The 14,399-nt window shown below is 48.3% G+C and overlaps 1 protein-coding gene across 1 annotated transcript in view; it reads right to left on the reverse strand.

The window, feature by feature from the left end:
- Positions 1 to 838: 838 nt before the first annotated feature.
- LOC139238018 (keratin, type I cytoskeletal 13-like) overlaps positions 839 to 14,399 on the reverse strand; it is a 132,828-nt gene continuing 119,267 nt past the window's right edge. The window contains exons 4-10 of the mRNA XM_070867415.1: positions 11,544 to 11,626; positions 10,198 to 10,354; positions 8,476 to 8,637; positions 7,074 to 7,199; positions 4,492 to 4,712; positions 2,749 to 2,807; positions 839 to 1,083 (exon numbers count right to left, since the gene is read on the reverse strand). Coding sequence (XP_070723516.1) covers positions 1,064 to 1,083; positions 2,749 to 2,807; positions 4,492 to 4,712; positions 7,074 to 7,199; positions 8,476 to 8,637; positions 10,198 to 10,354; positions 11,544 to 11,626 — 828 coding nt within the window. The 3' untranslated portion in view covers positions 839 to 1,063. The remainder of the gene's footprint in view (positions 1,084 to 2,748; positions 2,808 to 4,491; positions 4,713 to 7,073; positions 7,200 to 8,475; positions 8,638 to 10,197; positions 10,355 to 11,543; positions 11,627 to 14,399) is intronic.

Consider the following 14,399-nt stretch of genomic DNA (forward strand, 5'->3'; position numbering starts at 1 on the left):
TTCCTCTTAGTGTAAGAAATATTCGACAGCGGACAGGAGAAACCTTTTTACACAGAGATTATGAGGCTGTGGGATTCCCTCCCAGCGTTGAGGCAGAAACTGTGTTGACTTTCGAGATTAGATTGGACAGGTGGATGAAGGGGTACGGGAGCAGGGTGGGAACATTTAAAAAAAAAAAGACTCATATGGAGGATAAAGTACGCCATGGACCGGTTGGGCTGAATGGCCTGTTACTGTGTTGTAACTTCTATGTATGTCTATGAACCCACAGAAAATTAACTGTCCAGCTGAAAGATGCATGGGTCAGTTGCCCGAGCGTTGAATCAGACGAAAAGAACGATCCAAGTTTAAGATATTGTAGGGGGGGGGGGAGGGGGGAAACCCCACCCACACAGCTCATGTTGTCTCATCCTCATTTTCAAATCCCTCCATGGCCTCGCCCCTCCCTATCTCTGTAATCTCCTCCAGTCCCACAACCCTCCGAGATCTCTGCGTTCCTCCAATTCTGCCCTCTTGACCATCCCCAATTTTAATCGCTCCGGCATTGGTGGCCGGGCCCTAAGCTCTGGAACTCCCTGCCTAAACCTCTCCACCTCTCTCTCCTCCTTTAAGACGCGCCTTAAAGCCTCTTGACCAAGCTTTTGGTCATCTGTCCTGATATCTGTTTACGTGGCTCGGTGTCCAATTGTGTTTGATAACGCTCCTGTGAAGCGCCTAGGGCCATTTTAAAAGGCGCTATATAGATGCAAGCTATTGTGGTGAAATAAATACGCACACACAACCAAGTGCAGTTAAATGCTTTCTTTATTTGGCCCAACCATCATGCAATCGCCCATAACAGCCACAGATAGAACATCATCAAAAAAGTAAGCAAGGCGCCCAACCAAAGCACAACGGGAAATTCCAACCATTACATGTCAGAGCGAGTGACGAGCAGTCTGCGTGAAGTCCGGAGAAGCTACCTAAAGGGTCAACAGCGCGGTCTGTTGTCCAAATGCAAGCGACATCAGCTACTCGGGCCATCGAGCTGCCACGATGGGATGAAGCTGGCAAGCTGTTATTGTTATCTCATTCTTTGAATTGCTGGAAAAGAGGAGGAGAAATGAATTACTATCAACTGGTCACTCCTCAGTCAAGATTGGTGACTGGCTTAAAAGCGTGGGACTCGAAGAGAAGGAATGTCTCGGGGCCATGGTGGGAAGGCTTGCAAAATGTGATATCTTTCCGACATTACTAACAAACACACTCGACAAGATGGCTCCCATTGTCATCATGTGACTTTAACACATGACCCTTTTATTGTACGGACATCAGTCGTTACATTACATTGGGTGTCCACCACGTGGAGCTGTAGTCCACTAAGGGAGAGCTCTATTACACTACCCCACAGTAGAAATCTTACATTGGATGCTGACTTGCACTAAGCAAGTAATATCACTCAGCGAAGCTATAAATAGGGCTGGGTGGGAAGGCTTTATTTAGTGTAAATCAGAGGGCCTGGACCATCGGTGGCTAACTCCCCTTCACCTCTTAACCCCTTTGCAAACTCAATTGCACACAGACCTTACAACGTAGAAACAGTCCTTTCGGTCCAACCAGTTTGTGTCGCCATTTAGATTCCATGTGAGCAAATAGCTAATAACTTTAACGCATCCCATTCCCAGATCCCTTCAGCCCGGTTTCCTTCATCCACCAAACTAATCTTGAATGTTGACACCTTTTCTGCGGCAACCACTAACCCTGCCACACAGGAAGTTACTCATGCCCATTCCGAGTCTTTTACATTTAATCTCCTATCAATGACCATATAATCCATTATCTATTTTAAAATACTGTTAATATTTATCATTTTCTGGCCTTCTTGAGTCAGCAGGTCCACGTTACTGCAATAATTTTAATTACATGGAAGGGCTGCCTGCAAACCAGAACATAGAATTTTACGGCATTCGGTCCATCGTGACGTCTCTTTGAAAGAGCTCTCCAATTAGTCCCACTCCCCCCTGCCCTTTCCCGCAAATTCCCCCGTCAAGTATTTATCCAACTCCCCGTTTGAAAGTTACTGTTGAATCTACTTCCACTGCCTCTTCTCAACTTCCCTCTGGTTCTTCAGGCAATTATATTAAATCTGTGCCCTCTGGTTACTGACCCTCCTGTCATAGGAAGCAGTTTCTCCCTACTTAGCCTATTAAAACAATTTATGCTTTTGATAATGATGTAGATTTCTGCTCCTCTTTAAAATCGCAAAAAACACCGATGCAAACACAGAACGGACTCCAGTTTTGAACTTTAGAAGAATGAGAGGGGATCTCATAGAAACTTAAAATTCTGATGGGACTGGACAGGTTAGATGCAGGAAGAATGTTCCCGATGTTGGGGGAAGTCCAGAACCAGGGGTCACAGTCTAAGGATAAGGGGTAGGCCATTTAGGGCCGAGATGAGGAGAAACTTCGTCAGAGTTGTGAACCTGTGGAATTCTCTACCACAGAAAGTTGTTGAGGCCAGTTCGTTAGATATATTCAAGAGGGAGTTAGATGTGGCCTTTACGACTAAAGGGATCAAGGGGTATGGAGAGAAAGCAGGAATGGGGTACTGAGGGAATGATCAGCCATGATCTTATTGAATGGTGGTGCAGGCTCAAAGGGCCGAATGGCCTACTCCTATTTTCTATGTTTCCAAACCCCTAAACTAGGGATTCCATGCGGTATCACATCACAGCTTTATTGATAGCGATTTATACAGGCTGCTCACCAGTTTTTGTAGTTTGGATTATAGTTGATCCTGAAGTTTCCGTGGAACTTCCCCCTTGACTAAAAAGAAATAGAAGAAGATTCATTATAAAATGGTTGTGTTTTTTTTAAAACTATTGAATTAAATATATTTGTTCTTGGGATGATGTCAACACTTGGAATAGCCAGTATTTATTGCCCATGTGAGAGCATGAACCGTGGGGCTGGAGCACTTGTAGGCCAGACAAGGCTCCCCTCCTCGAAAGGCATTACTGAACCTGTGTGTTTGTTGGCAGTCCGCGCGCTTAAACACTCATTTCATCTTTCCTGGCGTTCGGTCACCAGATTTATTGAATTCAACACATCTGACAGTAGGGTCTTAGCTTGCAATCTCTTTGGTCGAAATTGGATTTTTACTGCAGCCCGTTACCGCCAGCGACAGGCGGCAAATGCCTACCATCGGCGGCCATACCTCCGGAGAAATTTAGTTGGGTCTTTGGCGGAGGAGCCAAGAGGCAACGCTGTGCGCCCTCTAACGCCACCCGCTTGGTGACGTCATCTGGCGTGCAGCGCCCCCTTGGTGCCGCTCTCGCGATATTCGGTCTCAACGGCGGCCTAACGGGCAGGCGTTCGTATAGCCTCAGAAAAGTGATGTCAACATCGGGGATCTCGCCCAGAGAGCAAGCTACGTTTTTATCTTTATTTATTTCTGCATTTTTTCCATTGAGCTGTAACAGTGGGGGAAGTGTGTGTGTGTGGGTCGGAGAAGTTTAAGTTTTGTTTCTTCCCGTTGTTTTCCAGGAGGCAGACTGAGCTCCTGCCTGAGGATGAGTGTGCAACGCCACTTTTTAAGCGCTGCTCTCATATCTTTGGCCGAATAAACTGAACTTGGCAGCTGGAGCCTGCACCCAAAGTCTGGCGGTAAAATTAGCACTCAGGCAGTGACACCACCTCAAAAACAGCCATAACCAACCAATTCTGACCCCAAAGAATTGCAATTTATTGGACTGCTTTGTAGCAGTTACTGAGAAGCTATCGGAAGTGGATGGTTAACCACATTCAATAGATTTATTACAGGTCTCGGAATGGGCTCCGCTTATGGCTCCATGGCTAAATGTACCACCCAATGTGGTACTGAGCCAAACACAAAGTCCTAGGTTCAATCTCGGTGCTAAAAATAGTTCTGCCAGTAATTAGGGCGATATAACTTGCTCTGGTCCCCTTCGCTGGGGGAGAGGAAGCGAAGGTTCAGACGACCGATTGGTGATTGTTTTGGCGGGGGATGGTCTGGAAAATATAGCTTGTGTCTGGAAAGTAAACCTGTAATGACATTGGGAGAGACGGGATCAGTCTTGGCCAACAACCTTGTGTTGGGTCACCCATAAAGAATGGAGATTACGGCCGAGTGACCCGGTGGAGATTCTTTTGCCCATTGATGCGGCGTGAGCCATCACCGCAGTCAGGGGAAAATATATTGCACCTTTGATGTTCAACAAACAGCAAATCTATATTCAAGTAGGTTCATTTTCTTCTGCCTGCCAGCCTATCACAGACCTTCCCTTTTGTTCGGTCCTTCTCTCCCCGCTGCACTTGCTTAAGAACCTGTTATATCCCGAACTTTTCCAGGTCTGACAAAGGGTCGCCAACCCAAAACGTTAACTCTTTCTCATCACAGATGCTGCCAGACCTGCTGAGATTTCCAGCGCTTTGTCTTTATTTCAGTGGTACCACTATTTTGATTTAGATTTCAATGTAGCCAACAAACCTGATCATTATGCCTTCAAGGAGTTGCTTGTAGTTGGCAATTTCCATCTCAAGTTCCATCTTGATGTTGAGGAGCGTCTTGTAGTCTTTAGATTTCTGTAGGATGTCATTCCTCATGCTAGTCACTTCCAACTCCAATTGGGAAACAGTTTCATTCAGACAAAGGAGCTTCTGGCAATATGAATCTTTGATCTCTTGAATGCTAGACTCCAAGGAACAGTTCTGCAAATGAGATAGTGGGGAGGGGAGGAGAAAGATAAATGGTTTTGTTCCAATGATTGTGCTCAAGGGAGCGACCAGAGAGCCTTGGAACTAAATCACGGTTCAGTCCCCCTCCACCTGTAACCCATGGTAGACTTGTTACTGTATGCACGTTGGCACCACCATTCATGGCCTACCTGATTGTGGGAGGCCATCAGGCGGGGCTAAATGTTTGAAGCCGTTCCCTCACCCTGTGATTCGGCAAAAGACAGAGGAATGAATGCAGTATCCCCAGAGAAAGTGTCTGGCTCCTACTCTTGGCCAGTAAACTTTCTAAGGGCAGCCTTTGAGCACGTTGTCAGTTGGGGGTTTGTGACAAGGTTGTAAAGAAAAGAAAGATTTGCATTTATACAACAGCTTTCACAATCACCGGACATCTCAAAGCGTTTTACAGCCAATGAAGTAGTCACTGTTGTAATGTGGGAAACACTGCAGCCAACTTGTGCACAGCAAGCTCCCATAAACTGCAATGTGATAATGGCCAGATAATCTGTTTTTGTTTAATGTGGATTGAGGAGTAAATATTGGCCCCAGGACACCAGGGAGAACTCTCCTGCTCTTCTTCAAAATCATGGCCATGGGATCTTTTCCATCCACCTGAGAGCAGACGGGGCCTCGGTTTAACGTTTCATCTGAAAGACGGCCCCTCCGACAGTGCGGAGCTCCCTCAGTACTGCACTGGGAGTGTCCGCCTTGATTTTTGTGCTGAAACCACTAACCACTAACACCGGGCAGATAACTAAAATATAACGAGGGAAGCAATTCAGCTGCTTAGTGCTTCCAGTTAGTGCTGTGGGCGGGGGGTGGGCGCTAAGAGGACGCTATGAGATTAGCGACCGGGCACAACAAATTCAGCGACGTCCGCGAACTTCACTGCCAGTTTAGTGCCGGCGCTAACACTTACCGCCTGGATCACTAGCGCCTCGCAAATCATGATGTCATAAAGCACGCAGCTCCCAGTTACCGCCCTGGATGTGAAATTGGGCCCCACTCCCTGCAGCATCGCCGGGCGTCAACAATGGCAGCAAGTGGTCATCCTCGGCCAGCCGCTTGGGGGAACACTAATTAAAGGCACTGGTTTTCAGGTAGGCTGAACTTTATTCTGGTGCCTGCTGAAAGGTTTGATGCTTCATTGATGTGCGATGTCTAAGCCTTCCACTCTGAGCGTGTTTGGGGCTGTAATGTAATGCCAGTTGTGCAGGTTGCCTGGCAACGCAGAACTGCCGCCAAGTAGATTGTGCACCATCGCTGGCTCTCCCCTTTAAGCGAGTAAAGCAGCCTCTGGTGCCGTTAGCAATGCGCTCCACATTGTTCAGCACTCTGCCGCTATCGCCTTGCTCTCGGACGTTCGCGCCCAAAAGAGAAACATAGAAACATAGAAAATAGGTGCAGGAGTAGGCTATTCGGCTCTTCGAGCCTGCACCACCATTCAATAAGATCATGGCTGATCATTCCTTCAATACCCCTTTCCTGCTTTCTCTCCATACCCCTTGATCCTTTTAGCTGCAAGGGCCACAGCTAACTCCCTCTTGAATATATCTAATGAACTGGCCTCAACAACTCTCTGCGATAGGGAATTCTAAAGGTTAACAACTCCTCTCATCCTTCTAAACTCCAGTGAATACAGGCCCAGTCGATCCAGTCTCTCCTCATATGTCAGAAGTGGTTAGCGCTTGATTGATTTAGTGCTCCACTTCCTTCTTGGGGCAGAATTTCCCGAGAGGGGACAATCATTAACATCCTACCGCTACTTTGAGTTTTCAAAAGTTATCCCCCAAAGGGAGCACTGTAGAATTTCTTGCCCAACTTGTTATTTCATTCTATTTGAGGTTCAGTACACCCATTCCTCCTGTTTTTGCGTGTGTGCAAAGTGTTTATAAAAGGAGAGGCAAATGGCCCCTTGTTTGCAACAGTTGGGGGCTTACAATTTGGAGGGAGAAAAACAAGTGACTAGCTAAAATATTAGAAGAGGTGGAGAAAGTTAGAGGAAACTTGGGACTTAAGCAGTTGAAGGCACGGCCACCATTGATGGAGGGGTGAAGGAATATGTTGGAGGCCAGAATTGGAGTAACAAGGATCTCAGAGTGTTGTAGGGCTGGAGGGGGTTAGACAGGAAGCCCATGGAGGGATTTGAAAACAAAGATGAGAATTTTTAAAATCGAAGTGTTGCCGGGCTGGGATCTAACGTAGGCCGGCAGGCACAGGGCCCAAAGGAGGCCGGCGCAGCGCGCATTCGAGGATGGACGAGTTCATGTGCTAGGGAGACGATATGCAGTCAGTTGAATGCTCTTTACTTAATCCTTACTTTCTACATGGACTTACCCCACTGTACAGCGAGTCGTATTCAGCCTGCAGAGTTTGAAACTGTTTGCGTAATTCCGAAATCTGCAGCTTTGCGCCTTCTGCTGCCTCGTTGACTTGAACAGTTTGAACGGTTTGGGTTTCGAGCTTGAAACAGAAGGACAGTTGCACTTAAATATGAATATTTCGGTCTCTGCAACCCACAGCCCCGGGAGATGTGAATAGTGAGACGCTGACTTTTTTATCTCCGGATCTTCGGTTCAAATTCAGCCACAGGCCGGTGAAAATCTTCTCTGTCTATTGACCATCAGGAACCACCATGAAACGACCTTGGGTAGTTTCGATTCAGGTTCCGATGGGGAATTGGTCCGGAGCACAAAATGACCCCTAACCTGGATGATGCAGAGTTAACAAGTTTGGAAGTCTCGAAAAATTATGGGCTGGGTTTTCCGGTGATGTCCGCCCCGGTTAGCGCCCCAGAGGGGGTGGCAATGCCGGCGGTAAGCACTTCCGGGCGGGCGGCCAGCCTCCAGCGCCCCGCCGGGACATTCGGGCCCAGTTTGGGCGCGGCGCGGAGCGTTACCGCCCGGGAGAGGCGAGCCGGTGTACAACGCCCCTGGGTGCCACACCGGCTCGATTTGTGACTACCGTCCGACACGTAGCGCCGGGCAGCGCCCCCTGGTGGGACCTCCTGTGAAAGCGGGCGGCCCGAGCTGTAGCAGCGGCAGTGAGGTCAGTAATGTCCACCTCGGGTAAGTCCGATTGGGTTTTATTTTGGCAATTTAGGTTGTGGTGGCGAGAGTTATCTATTGGGAATATTTTTGGTAGGTTTTTCTTCAGATTTTTGCTTTCCCCGCGCACCCCCCCCCTCCCGCCTCCGCCTGAGCCCTCTCTTCGGGCGCTCCGAGGCCGCCTGTTTAGCTTGGGAGTTTCCCTCACTCACCCGGCCTAGCGCCCTAAGAGAGGTGTGCAACGCCTCCCTCAGTGCCCCGCCCCACATTCAGGGCCCAGCTGATGAATTTTGCAGCGGCAGGTGCAATCCATTTCCGGCGCAAAATTAACCGCCGCGCCCGGATTAACACCGCAACAGAGGGGCGACCGAATTTCCCACCGCTATGAGCGCAGTAAAGTTCACAGTTCGCCCCTATTTTCTGTGGAATGTTATATATGTTGAGCCCCAGTTTACAATTGACATTTGATCCAACTCGCGAGATTGTCCAGCGAAATAGTTCATACAAAGAGTTCAAAAAGACCTTGGACATAATGCTAGGAAGCAGCTAAATCTTGTAACCTGGACTAGGATTGGATTTGAGGATTGGATTTGTGGCTTGTCCCATTCTGGCCTGGGGGCGATGCTAATTTGCTTCACTCTGCTGGAAAACTGCCGCACACAAAAGCCATCCACCGGAAGACGACAACTCACCTGTTGCTTGTACCAGACATCCAGCTCGGCTTGATTCGTGGTGCATATGGTCTCATACTCATCCCGGATTTGAGCCAGTAACTGGGTCAAGTCAGCTGAAGGTTCAGAGGCAACATCCACACTGACTGTACCAGTCACCTTCTGCCTCAGTATTATCAGCTCCTAAAAGAATGAACAGTGCAAACCCATTAGAACACATGAACATAAGAATTAGGGGCAGGAGTTGGTCACTGGGCCCCTCAAGCCTGCTCCACCAATGAGATCATGACTGATCTTCGAGCTCAACTCCACTTTCCTGCACTGTCCCCATTTCGCTTGATATTTAATAATCTATCGATCTCGGTCTTGAATATACTCAAAGACTGAGCCTCCACAGTCCTCTGGGGCAGAGAATTCCAAAGATTCACCCCGCTCTGAGTGAAGAAATTTCTCCTCATCTCAGTCCTAAATGGCCAACCCCTTATCCTGAGACTGGTTCTAGACTCCCCAGCCCAGGGGAAACATCCTCCCTGCATCTACCCTGTAAGAATGTTGTATGTTTCAATGAGATCACCTCTCATTCTTCTAAACTTGAGGGAATATAGGCCTAGCGTACTCAATCTCTCCTCATAGGTCAATCCCCGCATCCCAGGAATCATTCTGGTGAACCTCTGTTGCACTCCCCCTATGGCAAGTATATCCTTCCTTGGGTAAGGAGACCAGAACTGTACTCAGTACTCCAGGTGTGGTCTCACCAGGGCCCGATATAAATGCAGTAAGACATCTTTAGGCATTTTTTTTCTGCTAGCTATTTGCCACATTGGCACTGGTTAAATTCTTGACAAGTGCATTCAAAAATCGAAACAAAGTTGAGATTGTCCCAGCTTCCAACTCTGAACCATTATCCCATGGGCTAAACTTGGTCATTGGACCCGTTGGTGGTTGGTCAACGTTGGACCAGATTTCAACTCCAACCCATTACCCTGGGCCCCAGGAATGTCCCCTTGGCCATCGAGAGGAAAGGAAGTAGATCTCTGCAGCAGTGACCTGTCATTTGCGTCCTTCTCTTGAATTAGGTGTAAAATATTAGATTTCCTATCGTCTGGCCGAGCCCGTGTGGTGGCTGGTGTGCAACGGCCACCACACGTTAAAAAAATAATCCACCCACCGGCATCTTCCACCCTTCAATATGTAGTTCGGGATCTGGAATGTTAGATCCTTCATTGAAACGCCTGCGAACACCCTTTTTAGTGTGGATGCAAGTCATCCTCGATACGAGGGACCGCCTAAGAGAGACGTACTTGGGGGTGTATTGGGCGATCACCCAAGACCAAGTTGAGATGAAGCTCAGGCAAACACAGCGCTGTGACAGCCAATGAGCTGGAGGTGGGCGGGAGAAATGGTGCCACTACCTGCAGCCGTCACTGACTGCAGTGCAGTCTCCAGGGGGTGTTTGACGGGGAAGGACGGTGGGATATCTTCTCCATGTCAACACTGACGCACACACTTACAAGATGGCTTCCACTCAGGAACTGGTCAGGTGACCTAGTCACCTGATGCTTTTATTGTATAAACAGCAATGGCTGCATTACCACATTAGTCCACGAGGTGGAGCTCTACATTACGCAGGGGGATTATTCCCTTAAGGCGCAACTCGGAGTGAAGTTGGAGACATGCCGCTTGTCAACACCACGATCGCCACACCTCAAAAAGAATGCCAAACCAGAACGAAACCTGGCTTACCTCCTCATGGTTCTTCTTCAGAAAAGCAAGCTCATCCTGCGAGACCACTATCTCCGATTCCAATTCCTTGTAATTACGGAGATATTCTTCTTTCAGGCATTTAAGGTCAGCAATGTCAGCTTCCACGGATTGTCTGATGCTAAACTCATTTTCAAATCTAGTTTGAAGATATTTTTTTTTTAAAAACTTGTTTAACCCAAGCAAGAATCACAGGTCCATACACGGGATCTCAAAACCACACGCTTGTGGGGACAAATATGGCTCAGTATTAATTAAACGCTAAGGCGCACAAACATGTTTAAGAAGAAATGGTCATCAAGGTATCGACGGTTGTTAATAATTTTATTACAACTCTTCCCCCGTAATCTATTACTTTTTTCAGCAATGATTGTTGGCAGTGAAGGGAAGGGAATGGAAGGAAGGAAGGAAGGAAGGAAGGAAGGAAAGGTGGGCAGACTTGCATTTATATAGCGCCTTTCATGACCACCGGACGTCTCAAAGCGCTTTACAGCCAAAAAAGTACTTTTGGAGTGCAGTCACTGTTGTAATGTGGGCAATGCGGCAGCCAACTTGCGCACAGCAAGCTCCCACACACAGCAATGTGATAATGACCAGATAATCTGTTTTTATGTTGATTGAGGGATAAATATTGGACCCTGGACACCAGGGAGAACTCCCTTGCTCTTCTTCGAAATAGTGCCGTGGGATCTTTCACGTCCACCTGAGAGAGCAGACGGGGCCTCGGTTTAACATCTCATCTGATAGTTGACACCTCTGATAGTGCAGTGCTCCCTCAGTATTGCCCCTCCAACAGTGCGGCACTCCCTCAGTACTGCCCCTCCAACAGTGCGCGCTCCCTCAGTACTGCACTGGGAGTGTCAGCCTAGATTTTTGTGCTCGAGTCCCTGGAGTGGGACTTGAACCCACAACCTTCTGACTCAGAGACGAGAGTGCTGCCCACTGAGCCACCGCTGACACAAGGAGTTACATGGGTCGGTCTGTCGATCGGCACACCCACCGTGGATGGACACGAGGTGGACGTACGGGGTGGGGGGAAGTGACTGACCCACAGTGATTGCTTTTCATGCACTTCTCACTTAGTATGAGAAGTATGTCGCTGGGTCAGAATCCTGGAGATCCCTTAGGCAACAGCGGCTTGGGAGCAACTTCACCACACGGACTGCAGCGGTTCAAGAAGGCGGCTTACCATCACATTCGAGGGGCAATTGGGGGATGGGCAATAAATGCTGGCCTTGCCAGCGATGCCCACATCTCAAAAGTTTGTTTTTTTAGAAAGTAGGTAGTAATGAAACATCATTAGGCAAGTAAAGAAATGGCACACGTACTTATTGCCGTAGTCCTTCGCGGCCAGTGTTGCATTGTCAAGGTCCAAAGCCAGGCGAGCATTGCCAAGGTGAACTGACAAAATCTGAAGGCAAAACACAAAGTAAACACATATGCTCTGCAGACTTTAATGCATCGTCATAATGACTTACGAGTAAGCTGCTGTCTTAATTGGTGCTTTGGGGAGGGGGGGGGGGGTGGGTGGTTCTTGAGGTGCATTGGGTTTGACCGATGAGGATATACATCTGTGTCTGCATTCTATCCAGCACTTGTAGTATTTAAGGGAGGCGGCAGCACTATGGATTTTAGGGCCTGCACTGTCTCGCCCATTCTGGACATTGCAAGCCAAGACTGTGTAATGTGTGCACCTGTGAGTATGCTCACAGGCTTGTAGAGCTGTTGCTATGTTTTAAAGTTTAATTTGTTTTAATTGCTGGGTTTTAGTGTCCCACTCCCCTTTTATAGGGGGCACTTGTAAATTATATGATTTTAATGCCCAAAAAAAAATCACGAAAGGAAAAAAAAACAAAAAAAAAAACAACAAAAAAAAAAGAGGGCGGGTATAAGTGTCTGGAGTGTCCCCCAGATCAGGGGGCACTCAATCTAATGATTTTTAGGGAGTACAAAACAGAGTTGTAGAGCTGTTGCTATGTTTTAAAATGTAATTTGTTTTAATTGCCGGGTTTTTAGTGTCCCCCTCCCCTTTTATAGGCACTTAGGAAAAAAAAATGATTTTAGTGCCCAAAAAAAAAAATTTTTTTTTTTTTTTTAAAAACACAAAAAAACCCACAAAAACAATAAAAAAAAAACAATAAAAGGGCACTTGAAAAGTTTTTGGAGTGTCCCCCGCTTCCCCCTTTAATGAGGGGGCACTTGGACTAATTGTTTATTTATTTGCAACAAAAGAGTTGTAGAGCTGTTGCTCCCACACGCCTGATCTTTGGGCACCCTTTGCGGAGGGGAGCGGGTAGGTCGGAAGGCCTCCTCGTAGGACTGCTCCTGGGCCTGGCCAAGGGGGCCATCAGCCGGTCCAGGCAGCGGCCGATCGAGGGGGTCGTTCAGCCCGACTGCCTGCCTCTCTTCCGCGGTTACATCCGAGCCAGGGTGTCCCTGGAGATGGAGCACGCGGTGTCCAACGGTACGCTCGCGGCCTTCCGCAAGAGGTGGGCGTCGGAGGGACTGGAGTGCATCATCACCCCCGGCAACCAAATTTTAAATTGATTTAAGATTACCATCTAAAGTTTAATTTGTTCAATGTGTCGGTTTTAGAGCCCCCCCTTTAAGCACGGGGCACTTGACTTATAGGTCCAACTCAAAATAGTTGTAGAGCAGTTGTGGGAGTTCACAAGACTCAATAAAACCCCAGCCAGTTGTATTCAGGGGATCCACGATGAGGCAAGCAGTTGTGAACCTGGTGGATGAACTGGTAATGTGTAGTGTGATTTATTAACTAAAGGTTCAACAACCAACTAGTTCTTAATAGCAATGCGATGCTGTGAATTCTTAAGCAAAGAACCCACGAAGCAATTACATTACAGACTGCATCTCACCAAGCCCTGTCTTGTCTGCCCACCAATGCTGACAGCAGGAAGCAGGGCTGCCTCCTCACATGGGAGACAGCGAGAGTGCCCGCCATGGGCCAGACTGAGATCAGCCGACCAGCGATCAAATCGTAGAGCTGGTCCTTGCATTCCCACACTGCTGGCTGTGGGCGTGGCGAGCCAGGGTGGTACAATTGCCCTGTACCCTGCCATCTATGCCCTATGAGTGAAGCTCTGAGTTGCGAACAATGGCATAGGGAGCTACAAGCCCATTGAGCAGAAGGTTTTTGCCCCTTTTATGCAACCCATGTCACACCCCTATCTATATTATATATGTAGAATAGGGATTAGAAATCATGAGCTAAATTTGGGCAGGCTTTTTGGCTTTGCTCATTTCCTGGCGGTAAAGTTTGCGCCTGGGAACACTTTGCGCCTCAGTCAGCAAAATTGATCAGCTGGGCCCCGAGTGTGGGGCGGGGCGCTAAGAGAGGCATTACATACCTGTCTCAGGGCGCTAGGCCAGCTGAGCATAGGAAGATCCCGAGCTAAACACCCGGCTTGGGAGCGCTGATAACAACCCAACAGAAACATTCCCAATACACGGCCCACGCCACCACAACATTAATCGCAGAAAAACAAACCAAAACCCAATCACACTTACCCGAGGTGGACATTACTGACCTCATTGCGGCCGCTGCAGCTCGGGCCGCCCGCTTTCACAGGCGGTCGCACCAGGGGGCGCTGCGGGTCGGACGGGAGTCACAAATCGAGCCGGTGTCACGACTAGGAAGCGTTGCACACCGGCTCGCCTCTCCCGGGCGGTAATGCTCCGCGCCTCGCCCAAACCGGCCCCAAATGTCCCAGCGGGGCACTGGAGGCTGGCCGCCCGCCCGGAACTTACCGTCACCATAGTGCCGGAGGGGGCGGCAAACAGGGGCGGCAGTAGCCCGAAAATCCAGCCCTTTGTGTCTCGAACAAAATGAGGAACTTTGTTAAAACTAGAAATGGAACTAAAATAGATATGACTGGAGATCAATTCTAAACCCCAATTTCGAGCTGGAACAAAGTCTGGTTTGAAAATCGATATGTGTAATGTCAAGAAATCGTTTACATTCATTGTCACACGGGATTGGACTCAAGTCAGTGTAAAGTAACTAAACTGGCAATATTTGATGGCGTTTTTTGACACCTTCTGGTGCCTCAAGGTCGCTACTGTGCTGTGCAGTAGGGAACAGAGTGGTGAAGTTGGTGCTTCTATCGTTGTTCGGTGTTGTCAGAGAGGAGAGGGGGTGGGGTACCACTTTGAGCCTCTGTCTT

The sequence above is a fragment of the Pristiophorus japonicus genome, chromosome 24, assembly GCF_044704955.1.
Source record: "Pristiophorus japonicus isolate sPriJap1 chromosome 24, sPriJap1.hap1, whole genome shotgun sequence".
Lineage (NCBI taxonomy): Eukaryota > Metazoa > Chordata > Chondrichthyes > Pristiophoridae > Pristiophorus > Pristiophorus japonicus.